This window comes from Dendrobates tinctorius, unplaced genomic scaffold (assembly GCF_039654945.1).
Source record: "Dendrobates tinctorius isolate UK_male_01 unplaced genomic scaffold, ASM3965494v1 ptg000154l, whole genome shotgun sequence".
Taxonomy (NCBI): Eukaryota; Metazoa; Chordata; class Amphibia; order Anura; family Dendrobatidae; genus Dendrobates; species Dendrobates tinctorius.
In genome coordinates this window covers 1,556,653-1,574,782 of record NW_027361821.1, presented here as the reverse complement: position 1 = coordinate 1,574,782, position 18,130 = coordinate 1,556,653, and the positions used below count along the sequence as shown (strand labels likewise).

The 18,130-nt window shown below is 43.6% G+C and overlaps 1 protein-coding gene across 5 annotated transcripts in view; it reads left to right on the top strand.

The window, feature by feature from the left end:
• Positions 1–18,130, top strand: part of ARHGEF9 (Cdc42 guanine nucleotide exchange factor 9) — a 489,098-nt gene that overhangs the window by 414,102 nt on the left and 56,866 nt on the right. For all 5 annotated transcript variants that reach the window (XM_073547557.1, XM_073547558.1, XM_073547560.1 and 2 more), the window contains one exon: positions 7,553–7,785. In XM_073547557.1, coding sequence (XP_073403658.1) covers positions 7,553–7,785 — 233 coding nt within the window. The remainder of the gene's footprint in view (positions 1–7,552; positions 7,786–18,130) is intronic.

Genomic DNA, 18,130 nt, shown 5'->3' with positions numbered 1-18,130 from the left:
CATTTTTGAGAGGCTGTGCGAACAGAGGCAGGCTGTAATGCATTTGTGGGAGGATACACGTGCAGGCAGTTTGAGGGAAGACATGGAATTGTCGGGTGTGCAGTGGTCAAAGCTGAAAGACCTCTGTAAAGTCCTTCAGTGTTTTGAGGAATGCACATGGCTGGTAAGCTCAGACGATGCCATCATAAGCATGAGCATACCACTTATGCGTCTGCTCATGCAAACTTTGACGCACATTAAGGATCAGGCGTCTGCAGCAGAGGAGGAGGAAAAGGAGGAGGGAACTCTTGATGACAGTCAGCCATTGTCAGCGAGGGCAACTGACCTGGACGAGGTGGGGGAAGAAGAGGAGGAGGAGGATGAGGGGGATGATTATTTTGGGGAGGAGGATGCTTCTCAGGGGCCAAGAGAGAATGTTGGCATGCCAAGGTCAGGTACAGGGTTTGTGCGTGACTGGAGGGATGTTGATTTCCATGAAAGTGCTCCTCCACCCACCACTGGCAGTGCATCATTGACACCTGGACATTGGCCCACATGTGTGATTATGCCTTGTGGATCCTAAAAAGGGACCCCCGCATTGCCAAAATGATGAAGGATGACGACTACTGGTTCGCCAGCATCCTGGATCCATGCTATAAAGGCAAATTACAAAACATAATGCCACAGGAGAACCTAGAGATAATATTGGCGAACAAACAAGCAACTCTGGTAAGCAAACAGCACCGGTGCTGGTTCTCCCACAAGCCGAAGAGGCCAAAATGGAAGAGGTGTTCGTGGTGCACACAGCCAAAGTGGCGTTGTAGACAGGGGTTTCATGACCATGTTGTGGACTGATTTTTCAAGTACCGCTCACACGACTGATAATATCGATGTTCTCCCTCACAGGTCATTCCCCTTTGACTATTGGGCCTGTAAACTGGAAACCTGGCCTGAATTGGCACAATATGCCTTACAGGAGCTCGCTTGCCCTGCTGCTAGTATGTTATCTGAAAGAGTCTTCAGTGCTGCTGGATCAATCCTGACAGAAAAAAGGACCCATCTGTTGACCCAAAATGTTGATGATCTAACCTTCATTAAAATGAACCATGCATGGGTTTCCAAGGAATTTGTCCCACCTTCCCCTGATGACACATAGGTGGCAATAAAAATGGCTTGCTTTTGTCCTCCTCTTCCTCTTACTTCTCCACTTCCTCCAATTGCAGCTGCTGAATGTACAGCCTAGACATCAACATATGGCATTTTTTCAACCTCCCTAACTGGGCTGCCCCCCCATGGCCGTGGTCACCACCTGGCGCACCCGGGCAAGTGCCGTAGCCCTGAACAGGTGGGTGGGCCCACTCACCGTCAAACACACCGCCGTACTATGAGGGTCCCTGTGCCAGTATCGCCGCCCACGAGTGTGCCCCCCCCTGCTTGCTCAGGGCCCAAGCACTTGCAAGACTTACCTCTCCCTGCTCCACAGCTGTGTAGTCTGGCCAGTTAAATCCTTCACAGGGACGGGCAATACAACTTTGCAGAACTGATCGATGATGGTTAAAACTTAGCTATGGCCAGTCCTGTTGGGTTCTACCTTCAGATGATCAATGGCTACCATTTGTAATGGACTTAGACTCACAATCGGATGCAGGGGTGCTTTATGATCAGTTTTCACAGTTTTCCTAGTCACAGACGTGTGACATTCCTGCCACCATTTTGCAATATCTCCTCTCATGGCAATCCAATAGAATCGCCTACGGCCTGTTGCTTCTGTCTTTTGCACTCCAAAGTTAACAGACAGATCGTGATAGGCAGTGAGGACCATGTGTACATCTCTCCCTGTGATCAAAATTTGATGGAGACGAGAAACGGTGATGGGATCCACGCTACTGCTAGACAGCAACCCTTTATTCACAAACAACCGGTTTCGCATTCTCCACAGACAAATTAATTGAGGGTCAGCATCGCCTCTGTGAATCCTCCCTGGAGGTTTCGCCGTGATTAGTAATTTATAAAATTTCTGCAATCACTACACTTTCCGTCTGGAGTTGTATCCATCTTGTTTCCTGTAGTGGACAGTCTGGACTGGCTTACTGACAATGAAATATATACGAATATTTAAAAGTACCCCAATACTGTATACTGTTGTACGCTTCGAATCCATTTCCCTTTTTCTAATTTTTATATTCTGATGTAATCCGTACTGCGCCTGTGAGAGTTTGTGTCTGACTCTTTCAAACTATAGGGACTGGGAGATTTAAAATCACACCAACACTGTATGCAGCTCTACGCTTGTAATATATTTCCCTATTTGTACTTTTTATATTCTTGTCTAATCCCTACTGAGCCTGCGAGTGTCTTTTTCTGACTCCGGATATATAGACGGATATTTCCAATTACCCCTGGACTGGATACACCTTTTATCTGCTGATACAGTACCTTTTTTCAACATGTTTGAGTACGGTTAAATCCATACTGACAGAGTGAGCGGGTGTGGTTGACTCATGAAATGTGGTGGTTGAAAAAAATTATGGAAAGACATGGAAACATCAAAAAAACTTAGGTTAATATGGTGTAGGTCCACGGTTTGCGGAGATTACAGCCTCGATTATCCGAGGTATGGATTCATACAAGGTGTGAATTTTTTCCAAAGGAATTGTAGCCCATTCTTCAGTTAAAACGCCCTCCAGTTCTTTGAGCGACAATAGTGGCGGAAATCGACGTCTAAATGGAATCGATAAACTCTGCCATAAATGATGAATAATGTGGAGTGGAGGTCTGGGGATTGTGGGGGACAGACGCTCAACTTCATTACAGTGTTACTTGTCCCATGCTTTAACGATTCGAGCTGTATGAATTGGTGCATTATCATCCTGAAAGATGGCGTTCCCCTCCGGGAACAGTGCTTGAGCCATAGGATGCACTTGGTTGCCCAAAATGCCTAAATAATCGCGGCTGTTACTTCTTCAATTAAGGATTTAATTGGCCTGGCGTATCTCAACGAAATAGCACCCAAGATCATCACAGAACATCCACCATGTTTTACGATTGGGAGAAGGCAGTCTGGATGGAATGCTTCTTTAGGCTGTCTCCAAACGTACACTCGGCCGGAGGTCGGAAATAGGGTAAACGATGATTCGTCTGAGAATCTAAAATGTTTTCACAGCTCGACAGACCTATTCTGGAGGTTTCTACACCACTCTAAACGCATGGAAATATTTGTCATTGAGAGAAGCGTTTTTACAATTCCAGCTCTTCCGTGGAATCCATATTTGTGCAGCTCGCGACAAACTTTTTTTCAGGGAAACTGTCTTCTGTAGGTGTTCATTGAGCTCTGCATTGATTTTCCGAGCAGTGGTCTTGCACTCCTCTTTCCAAATTTGCTTTACAGTCCGACAGTAACTCTCTCAGTCAACTTCAACTTTCGGCCGGACCTGTGCTTTGCAGCGGACGTTTTTCCTTCTCTTTCAAACGCAGTCATTACTTTGGAGACAGTACTGCTTGACACGCCAAGCATATGGTCACTATCAGTTACACTAGCGCCTGCCATACCAGCATCAACAATTTGGGCTCTTTGAAAATCAGCGAGGTCTGCCATTGGTAGCAGGTTTTCCTCAATGTTCTTACAATTCTGCAAAACAAACAGTTAATTTCCATACACATATCATGTGACACAAATAATCAACTCCAAAACATTAACATATGTCACGGTTTGCATGTTTAGAACATGTTTGAAGATAATGATGACAATACGTTCGGTGTTTGCTTGCATTATTTTGTCCAACACCTGTATATACGGAGTGTGTATAAAAGCCCTCCCCGCCGACCGCCATTTTTCTTCTGCCCATCTTTACAGTTGGGAGAGGTTGCTGACGCTGTTTATGATTTGGGAGACACTTAGGCCTGTGAACAGAAGTTGCTATGTGCTTGCGTTGAACGCAGTTGTTGTGTTCCTTTAGTGTGCAGTGACAGGGGAGGATTTTCTTGTGTGCAGCAGCGCTAGTTATTAGGCTGCCTGCCAGTGACAGGGACAATTTTCTTGTGTGCAGCAGCGCTGATTATTAGCCTGCCATATAGCAGTATTGCTGTGTGGACACAGCTGTTGTGACTGCTTTTACACAGCACTCCTACTTTTATTCTGTTTTCCTGCAGTGAACGAACGTTCGTTATTTCACACACCATATAGAGCTGTACGCTCCTCGCACACTACAGTGTACCTGATGGTAGCAAGGAGAAATACATGCTGACTATCTGTATGAGACTACGGAAATATATAGGGAGATTAACATTTTCGATTACACTATATACACCTAGTATTTGATGAAACAGTACCTTAGTTCTAAATGTTTTCTTATGGTGTAATCCATACTCAGTGAGCGTGTGTGCTTTACTCATTCAATATATACAGAGAAAAACATTTTACCCTATACTCTATACACCTCCTATCTTGTGATACAGTACCTTTGTTAGACATGTTGTCTTATGGTCAAATCCTTACTGGGTGACTGTCTTAGGGGGACTACGGAAATATATACGGAGATTTACAATGACCCCTTCGCTGTATAAAGCTGTACGCTTCTGATACAGTACCATATATCTGCTGGTATTTTGGGTCCATTTTCACAAAAATTAGGAAGTATGGTGTAAGAGGCTGCGGACGTGGGTGTGGATGGCTAGCTGTTACTGATGGTGGTGGTGGTGCATCTGCTGGTAGTGCCAAAATTACAATACCAGGTAAGGCAGGAGAGGGTGAGACTGCAGCATGGTCTTGCTCCTGAAGGCCTTGAAGGCTGCCTTTTCTCAGAGTAGGTAAAACGCTTTTAAAGCCAGAGCATCAGGAACTGGTTTTGGCTTACATTGCCGAAACAGCCTCCAGCTCTATCGCCTCCTCTTCTGAAGTTGCAAAAAAATGCAAGCACTGAGTCATCAGTGCAGGCTTCTGGTCAGGAACAACCCCTTTCCTTGTGTCCTTTACCCCCCACCAAAAGTGAAGGATGCGGCAGGCCACACTTCAGATACTCCATGGAGCTGTTTTCACATACCATGCCTGGGTTATCAAGTGAAAGCCTGAATTTCCCAGTCCCACATGAATCAGAGATGGAGTGCACTGATGCACAGCCACTGCTAGATGATTCTGCTGGTACATTCACCAACAGCAATACATTCCCCTCGCACTCTACAGAGCTAGAATCTGACTCTGATGAAACTCAAGTGCCTCTTCCCGCATACTATAGCACCTTACACAGTGACACAGAGGAAGGTGCTGATGAAAGTGCCAGTTCCCTGAGCAGGTGGGGGGCATACTCATGGGCGACGGCACTGGCACAGGGCCCCTCATAGTACACAAAAGTGTCTCTGCCGGTGGGAGGGCCCACTCACCGTCAGACATATCGGCATACTATGAGGGGCCCTGTGCCAGTGCCGTCGCACACAAATGGGCCCCCCTGCTTGCTCAGGGCCACATCACTTGCAATACTTACCTCTCCCTGCTCCACCGCCGTGACGTCATCCGCGTTTCCTGACAGTGACATTCAGGTCAGAGAGCGCGATGACATCACGTCTGTGTGCCCTCTGCCTAAACAGTCCAAGTGCAGAGAGCTGGAAGATGTTGATGCTGAGGAGTCCAGAATAGAGCAGTGCCCAGCGAGGAGAGGTATTTAATTTTTTTAAAGGTTGGGCTCAATTTCTGGGGAGCACTATACACTGGAGAATGAGATATGGGGCCCATCATACACTGGAGCATCATCCATGGGGCCCATGATATACTGGAGCATTCTAAATGGGGTAGATTATATATGGAGCCTTATTTGGGCCCATCATACAATGGAGCGTCATCCATGAGGCCCATCATATACTGAAACATTCCAAATGGGGAACATCAGACACTGCAGCAGCATTTACGAGGCCCATTATACACTGGAGCATTATAAATGGGGCCCATTATATATGGAGCATTATTTGGGCCCATAAGACACTGGAGCATCATACATGGGACCCATCATATAATGGAAAATTCTAAATGGGGCAGATCAGACTTTGGAGCAGCATCTATGGGGCCCATTATACACTGGAGCATTAGAAATGGGGCCCATTATATATGGAGCATTATTTGGGCCCATAAGACAGTGGAGCTTCATCCTTGGGGACTAACATATACTGTAGCATTATGTGGAGCTCATCATATACTGTATGGAACATAATATGGGACCAATTGTTCTGTATGGAGAAATATATGGGGCTCATTATTCTGTATGGCGCACTATGTGGTGGCCATAATACTGTATGGAGTAATATACTGTCCGTTTTTTTAGCTATTGTTGAATTTAAAATAGATATCAGTCATGGAATGTAAGAAGTGAAGTATTTTTCATTGTACTATGCCACTATTTCTCTGCTGTATCGGAGCATCATGAATTATGTTATGTGTTAAAGGGGCCCACTGACACTCTTTGGCCTGGGGCACACGAAAACCTAGAGTCAGCCCCCCCCCCCACAACTTTAGCCAAATAACCCCCAGTTTTCAATGCGTAACTATTATTATAAAGTAAATTAAGGTTGACAAGCTTAAGTAATAAAAATTGATGTTGTTGGCATTGAAATGGGCACTGTAGGTGTGTCTACGGTCCTCTACTCCCTGCCAACTTTGCTTCCCCATTGACTTGCATTGGGTTTCGTGTTTCAGTCGGACCCCGACTTTTCCCTATAGTTGGACGATTTCCTTCGACTCGACTTTTGAGAAAGTCGGGTTTCATGAAACCCGACTCGACCCTAAAAAAGGAAGAGTCGCTCATCTCTAGTTATTACATTTCTGGAGTTAGACAGCATGACAATAAGCAAGTTTGCAATGGACTTGCTTTAGTTATCTGCTGTTTTTCTGCTATCAGAGCTTTTCTTTTACATAATGTGCAGCTTGTTACCAAAGATCACAATCAACAGAGCCTGGTCAAGTATGCACAGTAGATACATTCCAAGCTGAGGAGTTAACTCCTGAGATCCCAGCCACGTCTCTCCAGCCCATTAATTTCGGTACAGCAGTTATCTGCTCACATCCCTCATTCTAAATGTGAGTTCCTAAATGAGCTGCTATGAATCTTATTTAACCAGCCCCCAAAATTGACATTTTTCCATAGCAGCCCTCCTAATCAAATCTCCATCTTCAAAGGCCATGTTATTCCTAATGTGTCACAATAGCATGATAAGCAAAGCAGAAGGAAACTGACTAGAACTGCCACTCAAGAAATGGTGACCCCCCCAGCAACCGGGAAGTAAGGAGACTGCAAAGCTGTGATTGCTCAAGACACATCTTGAGAGTAGCGCTTTAAGGCCTGGGGAGCCCAGATCACTTTTAGTCTGACCCTTTTTGAATCCAGTAATAAATCTTTTGAAAGACAGAATGCAGAAGTGATTTTTTTTTCCTTTTAATATATGGGTATCTGAAAAAGTAAAAAAGGCAAGGATTAGATGAAAGAATGAGTAGCAGTGGTAGAACAGATTCAACAACACGTTGACATCATAAGTATGGCAAAAAACATGTTTGCACTTTCTTATTTATTCAATTTTCATTTTTCTCCCACAGCAAGATGGGTTCTGGATATACTCAGAGTACTGCAATAATCACTTGGATGCCTGCATGGAGCTCTCCAAGCTGATGAAGGACGGCAGGTACCAGCATTTCTTTGAAGCGTGTCGACTACTGCAGCAAATGATCGACATTGCTATTGATGGGTTCCTTCTGACACCAGTGCAGAAGATCTGCAAGTACCCACTTCAGCTGGCTGAGCTTCTGAAATACACAGCACAGGACCACAGGTATTACTGCACAGCAGATTACATCTGTGTGATATCCTTAAAGGATTTCTGCCTCCTTTATAAATCCTTTTTTAAATACATAAAGGAATTGCTTAGTCAGTCATTGTTTTTATGTCCATTGCAAATGAAAAGGTTTCTTTTAAGCACAGGAACAATCTCAAAATAAAATGAGCCATGTTGAGTTAGCAACGTAGATTATTATTTTAGCAGAACTTATCAAATGTGTAAAGTGAAAGATAGAAGAGCTATTTATTTAACAATTGTCATCAAAATTCTGTGGGAGAAAGGTGTCATTTTTTAAGTCAGTTATGTCTCTTGATTGCATAGCCTTTATTTGTGACAATGTTCACTAAACTTGATAAATCTTTAAATATGACATTTCTGATTAAAACTGTTTCTTAAATTCTTACACCTCCTGCACTAGTGCCAGAATGATCACTTCTTTTGTGACTTTTTCAACTGTCACAATTCATGAATCTGACTTTAACTTGTTTGCCTAACAACAAGTCCAGTGTAAAATCCCCAATAGGTTAAAAATTTTGTTAAAAAATGGTTTGTGACAACATTTTAAAATTTTTGAAGCTAGAAAAGTGGCACAAAGGCCTTATTACATTCCCCTTTTTGGCTTTTATCTTCCTGAATTAAATATGTATTTCTTAAGTTAGTGATACACTTGACATAGCAATCGGCACAATGATTATTCCACTTGACCTGACAGCTATCACTCTTGACTCCACCTTAGGCCGGTTTCACACGTCAGTGGCTCCGGTACGTGTAGTGACAGTTTTCTCACGTACTGGAGACACTGACACACATAGACCCATTCAAATGAATGGGTCTATGCACATGTCAGCATGTTTTCACAGACCGTTTGTCCTTGTGCAAAACACACAGACATGTCCGTTTTGACCCAGACACATGGGCCGCAACACTTACAGCACACATGCACACGGAAAACAGTGTACATTGTCCTCCGTAAGCATGGACGGCTGACGGGGAAGTAGCGCTACTGTATGCGCTGTTCCCCTGCATGTGGTGCTGAACACGGCTGTCATTCTCCCTGCACTTACGGCAACAGCGCGAGCAGGGAAGAACGAATGAAAAAAAACGACGTGGGGTTCCCCTTATTTTTTGAACCAACCCGGCAAAACTAACAGGTGCGGGGTGCTATTCTCAGGCTGGTAAGGGGTCATGAATATGGACTCCCTCAACCTAAAAACAGCAGCCCGCAACTGCCCAAAAAAGGAGCATCTATTAGATGCACCTATTCTGGAGCTTTGTCGGGTTCTTCCCACTTGCCCTGTAGTGGTGGCAAGTGGGGTCATAAGGGGTTAATGTCACCTTTCTATTGTAAGGTGACATTAAGCCTGGCTTCGTAATGGAGAGGTGTCAATAAGACACCTATCCATTACTAATCCTATAGTAAGAAAAGGGTTAAATAAGCACACAGTAAGAATAAAGTCTTTTAATGAAATAATTCACCACACATTTTTTTCCATCTTTATCACACTGCTAATCCCATCTCAAATCCCTTGATCTCATGTAAAAAAAAAACTAAAAAAATAAGCAAACAATATACCATACCTGTCCGGTGTACAGTCATTCCCGCGACGCAATCCATATCTGGGGATAATCAGTTTACAACCGGAACGGTGCTAATGAAACCGCTCGGGCTGTAAACTACTGGGGAATGAATGGGAAGCAGCACGCACAGGCTCAGTGATGAACGGTGACGTCACTGAGTCTGTGCTCGCTGACGGCATTAACTCCTGTGATCTCAGCACTGTCATTTTCCCACGGTGATGAGGTCGCAGGAGTTCATGCCAGCAGCGAACACAGACTCAGTGACGTCACCGCTAGTCACTGAGCCTGTGCACGCTGCTTCCCATTCATTCCCCAGTAGTTTACAGCCTGAGCGGTCGCATTAGCACCACTCCGGTTGTAAACTGATTATCCCCAGATATGGATTGCGCCGTGGGAATGACTGTACGCCGGTCAAGTATGGTATATTGTTTGATTATTTTATTTTTTTTACAGGCGATCGAGGGATTTGAGATGGTATTAGCAGTTTAATAAAGATGGAAAAAATGTGTTGTGTATTATTTTATTAAAAGACTTTATTCTTACTTTATGTGTATTTATTTAACCCTTTTCTTACTATAGGATTAGTAATGGATAGGTGTCTTATTGACACCTCTCCATTACTAAGCTGGGCTTAATGTAACCTTACAATAGAAAGGTGCCATTAACCCCTTATGACCCCACATGGCCCCTTACCAACCTGAGAATAGCAGCCCACACTTGTTAGTTTTGCCGGGTTGGTTCAAAATATAAGGGAGACCCCACATCATTTTTTTTTTTTCATTCTTCCCTGCTCGCACTGTTACCGGCAGAGCAGGGAGAATGACAGCCACGTTCAGCACCACATGTAGGGAAACAGTGTTTACTGTAGCGCTACTTCCCCTGCGGCCGTCCGTGTGGTACTTATGCGGCACACGGGCGGAACATGTGTGCCAAACATAGAACACTGTTATGAATGAGTCACCGTAGGAGGCAAAAACAGAAATACCAGTTAAGTCCAGAAAACCAGAGAAGTTGGCAGCTATCGGATTGCAGACCCCTGAACCTAACAACAACAACTAGCAGTAGCCGTGGGGGGTTCCTACGGTGCCCTAGACCCCTCGATCACAGCCGGAGAACTACATAGCCTAAAGACAGAAAGGGAAATCCAAACTGCCCCAGAGCAGACCCCAAAGCAATAGGCAGCCCCCAACATATAATGACGGTGAAGCAAGATGAAAAAACACTCACACAGATAGAAAGATAGGCTGAGCAAATGATGGGGCCCAAGCTAACTAAATAGGACAGAATAGAAAAGCTGCTGTCTGCAATCCGCCAAAACCCTCTCAAAAACAAGAGCCAACTGACTGATAGGGAAAAAAGCCCTGAAGACGCTAGGCTTCAAAAAGACTATATCAGTACTCAGGTATTATCTGAAGACAGAGCAAAAAGGAATTCAGCTCACCCAGCAGGGAAAGGCAGAAATCCAGAAAAACAAGGCAAAACAAAACCAAAACACAAATGCAAAAAGCAGAGCAGAAAACTTAGCTTTTGAGGAGCAGGAATCAGACTGGTCTCCAAGAATCCCTCAGAGTAATCACCCGCAAGGCAGAAGGGAGTCGGCTGCCTTATATCCAGTCAGCAATCCCAGTCACCCAGTCATCATCATTCTGCTCAGGTGCTTTGTAATCAGCCTCACTACCTTCCTTCACCAGAAGAGGGAGTTCATCAGACCTCAATGGTGAAGCTGAAAATGAACTCACAACAGAACACACACAGACACACGGACACGGATACCTCCGGTACCGGAAATATCTGGATGTTTGAAACTGGCCTTATAAAGAGCTCTTGGCTTGGTCAATCGCTCATGTTTTTTATGGGAAAAGAGGAGAAAACTGCTGCAAGACACCACTGGCAGTGACTTATCTCTTCTGAAAGCCAATAGATCGTCTGTCAGGAAAGGATTGAGAAGCCCCCATACACATCAGATGTTAGCAGCTTTGGAAAATTGACCTCCTATTTCTACATAGAGCTTAGAAGGATTCAAATGGCCAGTTTTTAATCACGTGATGTCGTAGACCTAATGGAAAGACAAGAATTTCCTGGGTAGAAAGGCAAAATGAGCAATTGTAAGTGCATAGTGCTATATAATATGATGACTGCAATATATTAAGAGCATAAATATTTTGATGAGAGGAGGGCTTGTATAAGAAAATACAGTTGTGGCCAAAAGTATTGACACCCCTGCAATTCTGTCAGATAATACTCAGTTTCTTCCTGAAAATGATTGCAAACACAAATTCTTCGGTATTATTATCTTCATTTAATTTGTATTAAATGAAAAAACACAAAAGAGAATGAAGCAAAAAGCAAAACATTGATCATTTCACACAAAACTCCAAAAATGGGCCAGACAAAAGTATTGGCACCCTCAGCCTAATACTTGGTTGCACAACCTTTAGCCAAAATAACTGCGACCAACCGCTTCCGGTAACCATCAATGAGTTTCTGACAATGCTCTGCTGGAATTATAGACCTTTCTTCTTTGGCAAACTGCTCCAAGTCCCTAATATTTGAAAGGTGCCTTCTCCAAACTGCCATTTTTAGATCTCTCCACAGGTGTTCTATGGGATTCAGGTCTGGACTCATTGCTGGCCACCTTAGAAGTCTCCAGTGCTTTCTCTCAAACCATTTTCTAGTGCTTTTTGAAGTGTGTGTTTTGGGTCATTGTCCTGCTGGAAGACCCATGACCTCTGAGGGAAACCCAGCTTTCTCACACTGGGCCCTACATTATGCTGCAAAATTTGTTGGTAGTCTTCAGACTTCATAATGCCATGCACACGGTCAAGCAGTCCAGTGCCAGAGGCAGCAAAGCAACCCCAAAACATCAGGGAACCTCCGACATGTTTGACTGTAGGGACCGTGTTCTTTTCTTTGAATGCCTCCTTTTTTCTCCTGTAAACTCTATGTTGATGCCTTTGCCCAAAAAGCTCTACTTTTGTCTCACCTGACCAGAGAACATTCTTCCAAAACGTTTTAGGCTTTTTCAGGTAAGTTTTGGCAAACTCCAGCCTGGCTTTTTTATGTCTCGGGGTAAGAAGTAGGGTCTTCCTGGGTCTCCTACCATACAGTCCCTTTTCATTCAGACGCCGACAGATAGTACGGGTTGACAGTGTTGTACCCTCGGACTGCAGGGCAGCTTGAACTTGTTTGGATGTTAGTCGAGGTTCTTTATCCAACATCCGCACAATCTTGCGTTGAAATCTCTTGTCAATTTTTATTTTCCGTCCACATCTAGGGAGGTTAGCCACAGTGCCATGGGCTTTAAACTTCTTGATGACACTGTGCACGGTAGACACAGGAACATTCAGTTCTTTGGAGATGGACTTGTATCCTTGAGATTGCTCATGCTTCCTCACAATTTGGTTTCTCAAGTCCTCAGACAGTTCTTTGGTCTTCTTTCTTTTCTCCATGCACAATGTGGTACACACAAGGACACAGGACAGAGGTTGAGTCAACTTTAATCCATGTCAACTGGCTGCAAGTGTGATTTAGTTATTGCCAACACCTGTTAGGTGCCACAGGTAAGTTACAGGTGCTGTTAATTACACAAATTAGAGAAGCATCACATGATTTTTCGAACAGTGCCAATTCTTTTGTCCACCCTCTTTGTTATGTTTGGTGTGGAATTATATCCAATTTGGCTTTAGGAAAACTCTTTTTGTGTTTTTTCATTTAAGACAAATTAAATGAAGATAATAACAAAGAATTTGTGTTTGCAATCATTTTCAGTTAGAAACTGAGTATTAACTGACAGAATTGCAGGGGTGTCAATACTTTTGGCCACAACTGTAGATTGCTAGCTCATATTCTTGAAATTCAGATGCATAATGAAGATTTAAAATGGTGCAAAAGAGCAGAGTTATTCATATAGAGTTTGCCGTTTGTTTGCTGCCATTTTTGTACACTGACACATTGTATGACGCTATTCACATACCAGACTTTTTTGCTGAGTAATTTCCTACTTTGGTCCATATTTTGGACAGAAATTTCAAATTCAATTAGATACTGTAGCTTGTTAAAACAAAGAAAAACGGGCAGCACATTGATGTCCGAATGTCCAGTTTTTATTGACTGGGTTTGTAAGGAAAGACTTGGATTTGTTGCGTACCAGTTACACATCATGCTTGCCTGCCATGACTGGCTTCTTTCTCAGTTTTCTATAGAAACACTGTGCATATTCTAAATTAGATCAGACTTGGTATGCCTTGCCGGGGGTGCAAAGTATCATTTCCTGAGCATTACCCAGAACCATTATATCTGTTTGTATTGTGATCACTGAGGTTTCAGCTATCGCTCTGCCATTCGTTAGGAGTCGGCTCTTGATGCTAGTTAATCACGCACCAGTGGCAGCTGCCCTCATGCATTCTTCTAATTAACAAGCTTTGATGTCCAGTGGAATAAAATGAATACATAAGGTGGAAATCGATAGCCTGACTGCAGTATCTTTCCTTGAGAAGATGGATTACCCTTCTCCCAGCAAATATAGCAGATAACTTGTCTCTCTTTATTATAGGGCAAGACATAAGCAATGCAATGTGAAAGATCTGTCTTGTGTTTATTACATCTTCTGTCTTACAATGAAACTTGTAATAGCCAAGATCAAATCTTCTCAATTAGTCCTTATATTGTACCTTCTGTTACTATTGCTGATCCGCCAGTAAAAGAAAGCTCACATTTCTATTTGCCGTTTAAAATAGCTCAATGATTAGGAACTAATGGTATTTTTATCATGTGGATTAGAGGTTATTTCTCCACCAAATAAACGTTATTGTCATCTAATATTGTTACTTAGATATGAAATTCTAATTATTAATGATATTATTTATAATCACTCAGTTATTCATAAACTTCATTTATTCTTATTAAAGATTTGTGTTGTAATAGTTGTTATGGTGTTATGGGCTAATACTTTTGCTCCTCGTGCATCTCATGATATACTGTATGTGGCACTCTACAACTTTACCCTGTTTCCATGTGTGTGTATATACAGTGTGTATATACACACATCATCTTTCCTCCATCTCACAGATCTTCCTTACCTGAACTATCTATCACAATTAATGACATCACGCTTTCCCTAGTACCAGAAGTCCGCTGCCTCAGAGTAACCCTTGATTCTGCCCTGTACTTCAAACCGCACATCCAAGCTCTTTCTACCTCCTGTCGCCTCCAGTTCAAAAATATTTCCAGAATCCGTCCTTTCCTCAACCCTCAATCTACTAAAATGCTTGTGCACGCCCTCATCATCTCCCGCCTCGACTACTGCAACATCCTTTCCTGTGGTCTCCCTGCTAACACCCTCGCACCTCTCCAGTCCATCCTTAACTCTGCTGCCCGACTAATTCATCTCTCTCCTCACTACTCCTCCGCTTCTCCCCTCTGCAAATCTCTTCACTGGCTTCCATTCCCTCAGTGTATACAGTTCAAATTACTAATACTGACCTACAAGGCCATCTATAACCTGTCTCCTCCATAAGTCTCTGAACTAATCTCCCGATACCTTCTCTCACGTAGTCTACGGTCATCCCAAGACCTCCTTCTCTCCTCCACACTTATTCGCTCCTCACCCAACCGCCTCCAAGACTTCTCCTGAATAGCCCCCATCCTCTGGAATTCTTTGCCCCAACATGTCCAACTATCAACCACATTTTGATCCTTCAGGCGGAACCTGAAAACCCACCTCTTCAAGAAAGCCTACAGCCTGCAATGACCCTGCTACCTCCTCACCACTACTGGAGATATCACCTCACCATCACTGGAGCTGCTGCAACCCACCAACCTACTGTTTCCTTCCCCACCATCCTGTGGCATGTAAGCCCAAAAGGGCAGGGTCCTCTCCCCTCTGTATCAGTCTGTCATTGTAAGTTTGTTTACTGTAAGTGATATCTGTAATTTGTACGTAACCCCTTCTCATATACAGCACCAAGGAATCTATGGTGCTATAGAAATAAATAATAAATATATATATACTAGATGGTGGCCCGATTCTATCGCATCGGGTATTCTAGAGTCTGTGTTAAAATAAAAAATAGTGATATGCTCACCTCCCGACGGCCCCCGGACTCTGTCCCTCCTCTCACCACGCTCCCGGCATCTTCCAGTCCCAGTAATGCTTAGTGCGAAACACCACTGATGATGTCGCACTCACGTGAGAGTGACGTCATCTCCGGCCCTTCTCGCTAAGCATTACTGGGATCGGAAGATGCCGGGAGAGTGGTTAGAGGCGGGACAGAGTGCGGGGGGCCGTCAGAAGGTGAGTATATCACTATTTTTTATTTTAACAGAGACTCTAGAATACCCGATGCGATAGAATCGGGCCACCATCTAGTGTATTATACTCCTGTTACACCCAGAGCTGCTGTCACTTTTCTGCTGTTACCTAATATATTGTACTCCAGTTACACCCAGAGCTGCAGTCACTGTTCTGCTGTTACCTAATATATTGTACTCCAGTTACACCCAGAGCTGCTGTCACTTTTGTGCTGTTATCTAATGTATTGTACTCCAGTTACTCCCAGAGCTGCAGACACTGTTCTGCTGTTATCTAATGTATTGTACTCCAGTTACACCCAGAGCTGCAGTCACCATTCTGCTCTTACCTAATGTATTATACTCCTGTTACAGCCAGATCTGCAGTCACTGTTCAGATCTTACCTAATGTATTGTACTCCAGTTACACCCAGAGCTGCATTCACTTTTCTGCTGTCACCTAATGTATTGTACTCCAGTTACACCCAGAGCTGCAGTCACTGTTCTGCTGTTACCTAATGTATTGTACTCCAGTTACACCCAGAGCTGCAGTCACTGTTCTGCTGTTACCTAATGTATTGTACTCCAGACTATGTACAGGACTGTGCCTGTGTAATGAGCGACACAGCAATGATGCCTTTAACGGCTGTAATGTGCCTGTGCAATAAGCAATGCAGCCGTGTTGCCACGACGACTAAGCAACTGTCGCTGATTGGTCGCGGCCTAACTGCTGCGACCAATCAGCGAGGTGGGATTTCCATTACAGACAGACAGACAGAATTAGACAATTATATAGTAGATATATATATACACACTGTCAAAATATGTTACCATATATATAAATAAAAAAAAAGGGCAGCACTACCAAAATTATACAACTGATGCAAAACCTGTTCAGCAGTGTCCAGACAACCGAGTTAATAAAATAAAAAAAATAGGCAGCAATCCAAATTAAGGCTTGATAATGACGGGTCACCGTTGAAACGTCACCACCTGAGGATCAGTAAAGTATCCACTTTTTTCACATTTAATTTGGAGTGCTGCCTATTTTTTTATTTTACCATATATATACATATTGTAACAATGCTATGCACATGGGAACGATGTGGGGTATCACAATAACCACTGCTGTTTAAAAGTCCTGCTGATTTACTAAATCCTCATAAACCACATCACAGGTAAACTCAAATACAGCATTTGTCCAGCACAAATTAAAACATAAAGTAAAAATTCCACACAATAGTTCTGGTTGGCTCACTTGGCACAGAATCCATGAGGACTGTGGATAGTTCTCCAAGCTGTTTGGAACAATCTGGCTGTGTAAAAGTGTACCTAGAAGAAATTATGCAGCTTTGGAGTCATAGGATCGTTACACCAAATATTGATTTGATTTAGATTTCTCTTTTGTTCATTTACTCTGTATTTTGTTAACTGATAAAAATAATAATCCATTAAAGGGAACCTGTCACCCCCCAGGGCGTTTTTCAGTTAAAGAGCCACCTTCAGCAGCACTAAGGCTGCATTCTGTGAAGGTGCTCCTCTCACCTCCTCCTCTCACCTTCCCCTTACTGTTGGGGTTCCTCAAGGATCGGTTCTAGGCCCCCTCCTCTTCTCCTTGTACACTGCCCCTATTGGTCAAACAATCAGTAGATTTGGTTTCCATTACCATCTCTATGCTGATGACACCCAATTATACGCTTCTTCTCCTGACATCACGCCAGCCTTTCTAGAAAACACTGGCGATTGTCTAAACGCTGTGTCTAATATCATGTCCTCACTATATCTGAAACTGAACCTGTCAAAGACTGAACTCCTTGTGTTTCCTCCCGCTACTAATGTACCTACACCCGACATTGCCATTTCCGTCTGTGGTTCCACTATTACTCCCCAGCAACATGCCCGCTGTCTTGGGGTCATACTTGATTCCGAGCTTTCCTTTGCCCCCCACATTCGATCACTGGCTCGCTCTTGTCATCTGCACCTCAAAAACATTTCTAGAATTCGACCTTTTCTTACTTTTGACTCTGCAAAAACTCTTACTGTTTCTCTTATTCATTCTCGTCTCGACTATTGTAACTCTCTTCTAATCGGTCTCCCTCTTACAAAACTCTCCCCTCTCCAATCTGTCTTGAATGCTGCAGCCAGGATCATATTCCTCACCAATCGTTACACCGATGCCTCTACCTTGTGCCAGTCATTACACTGGCTACCCATCCACTCCAGAATTCAGTATAAACTTATTACCCTCACCCACAAAGCCCTCCATGGCTCAGCACCACCCTACATCTCCTCCCTTGTTTCAGTATACCACCCTACCCACGCCCTCCGTTCTGCTGATGACCTGAGGTTAGTATCCTCAATAGTCAGAACCTCCCACTCCCGTCTCCAAGACTTTACACGTGCCGCGCCAATTCTTTGGAATGCACTTCCCAGGTCAATACGATTAGTCCCCAATCCCCACAATTTTAAGCGT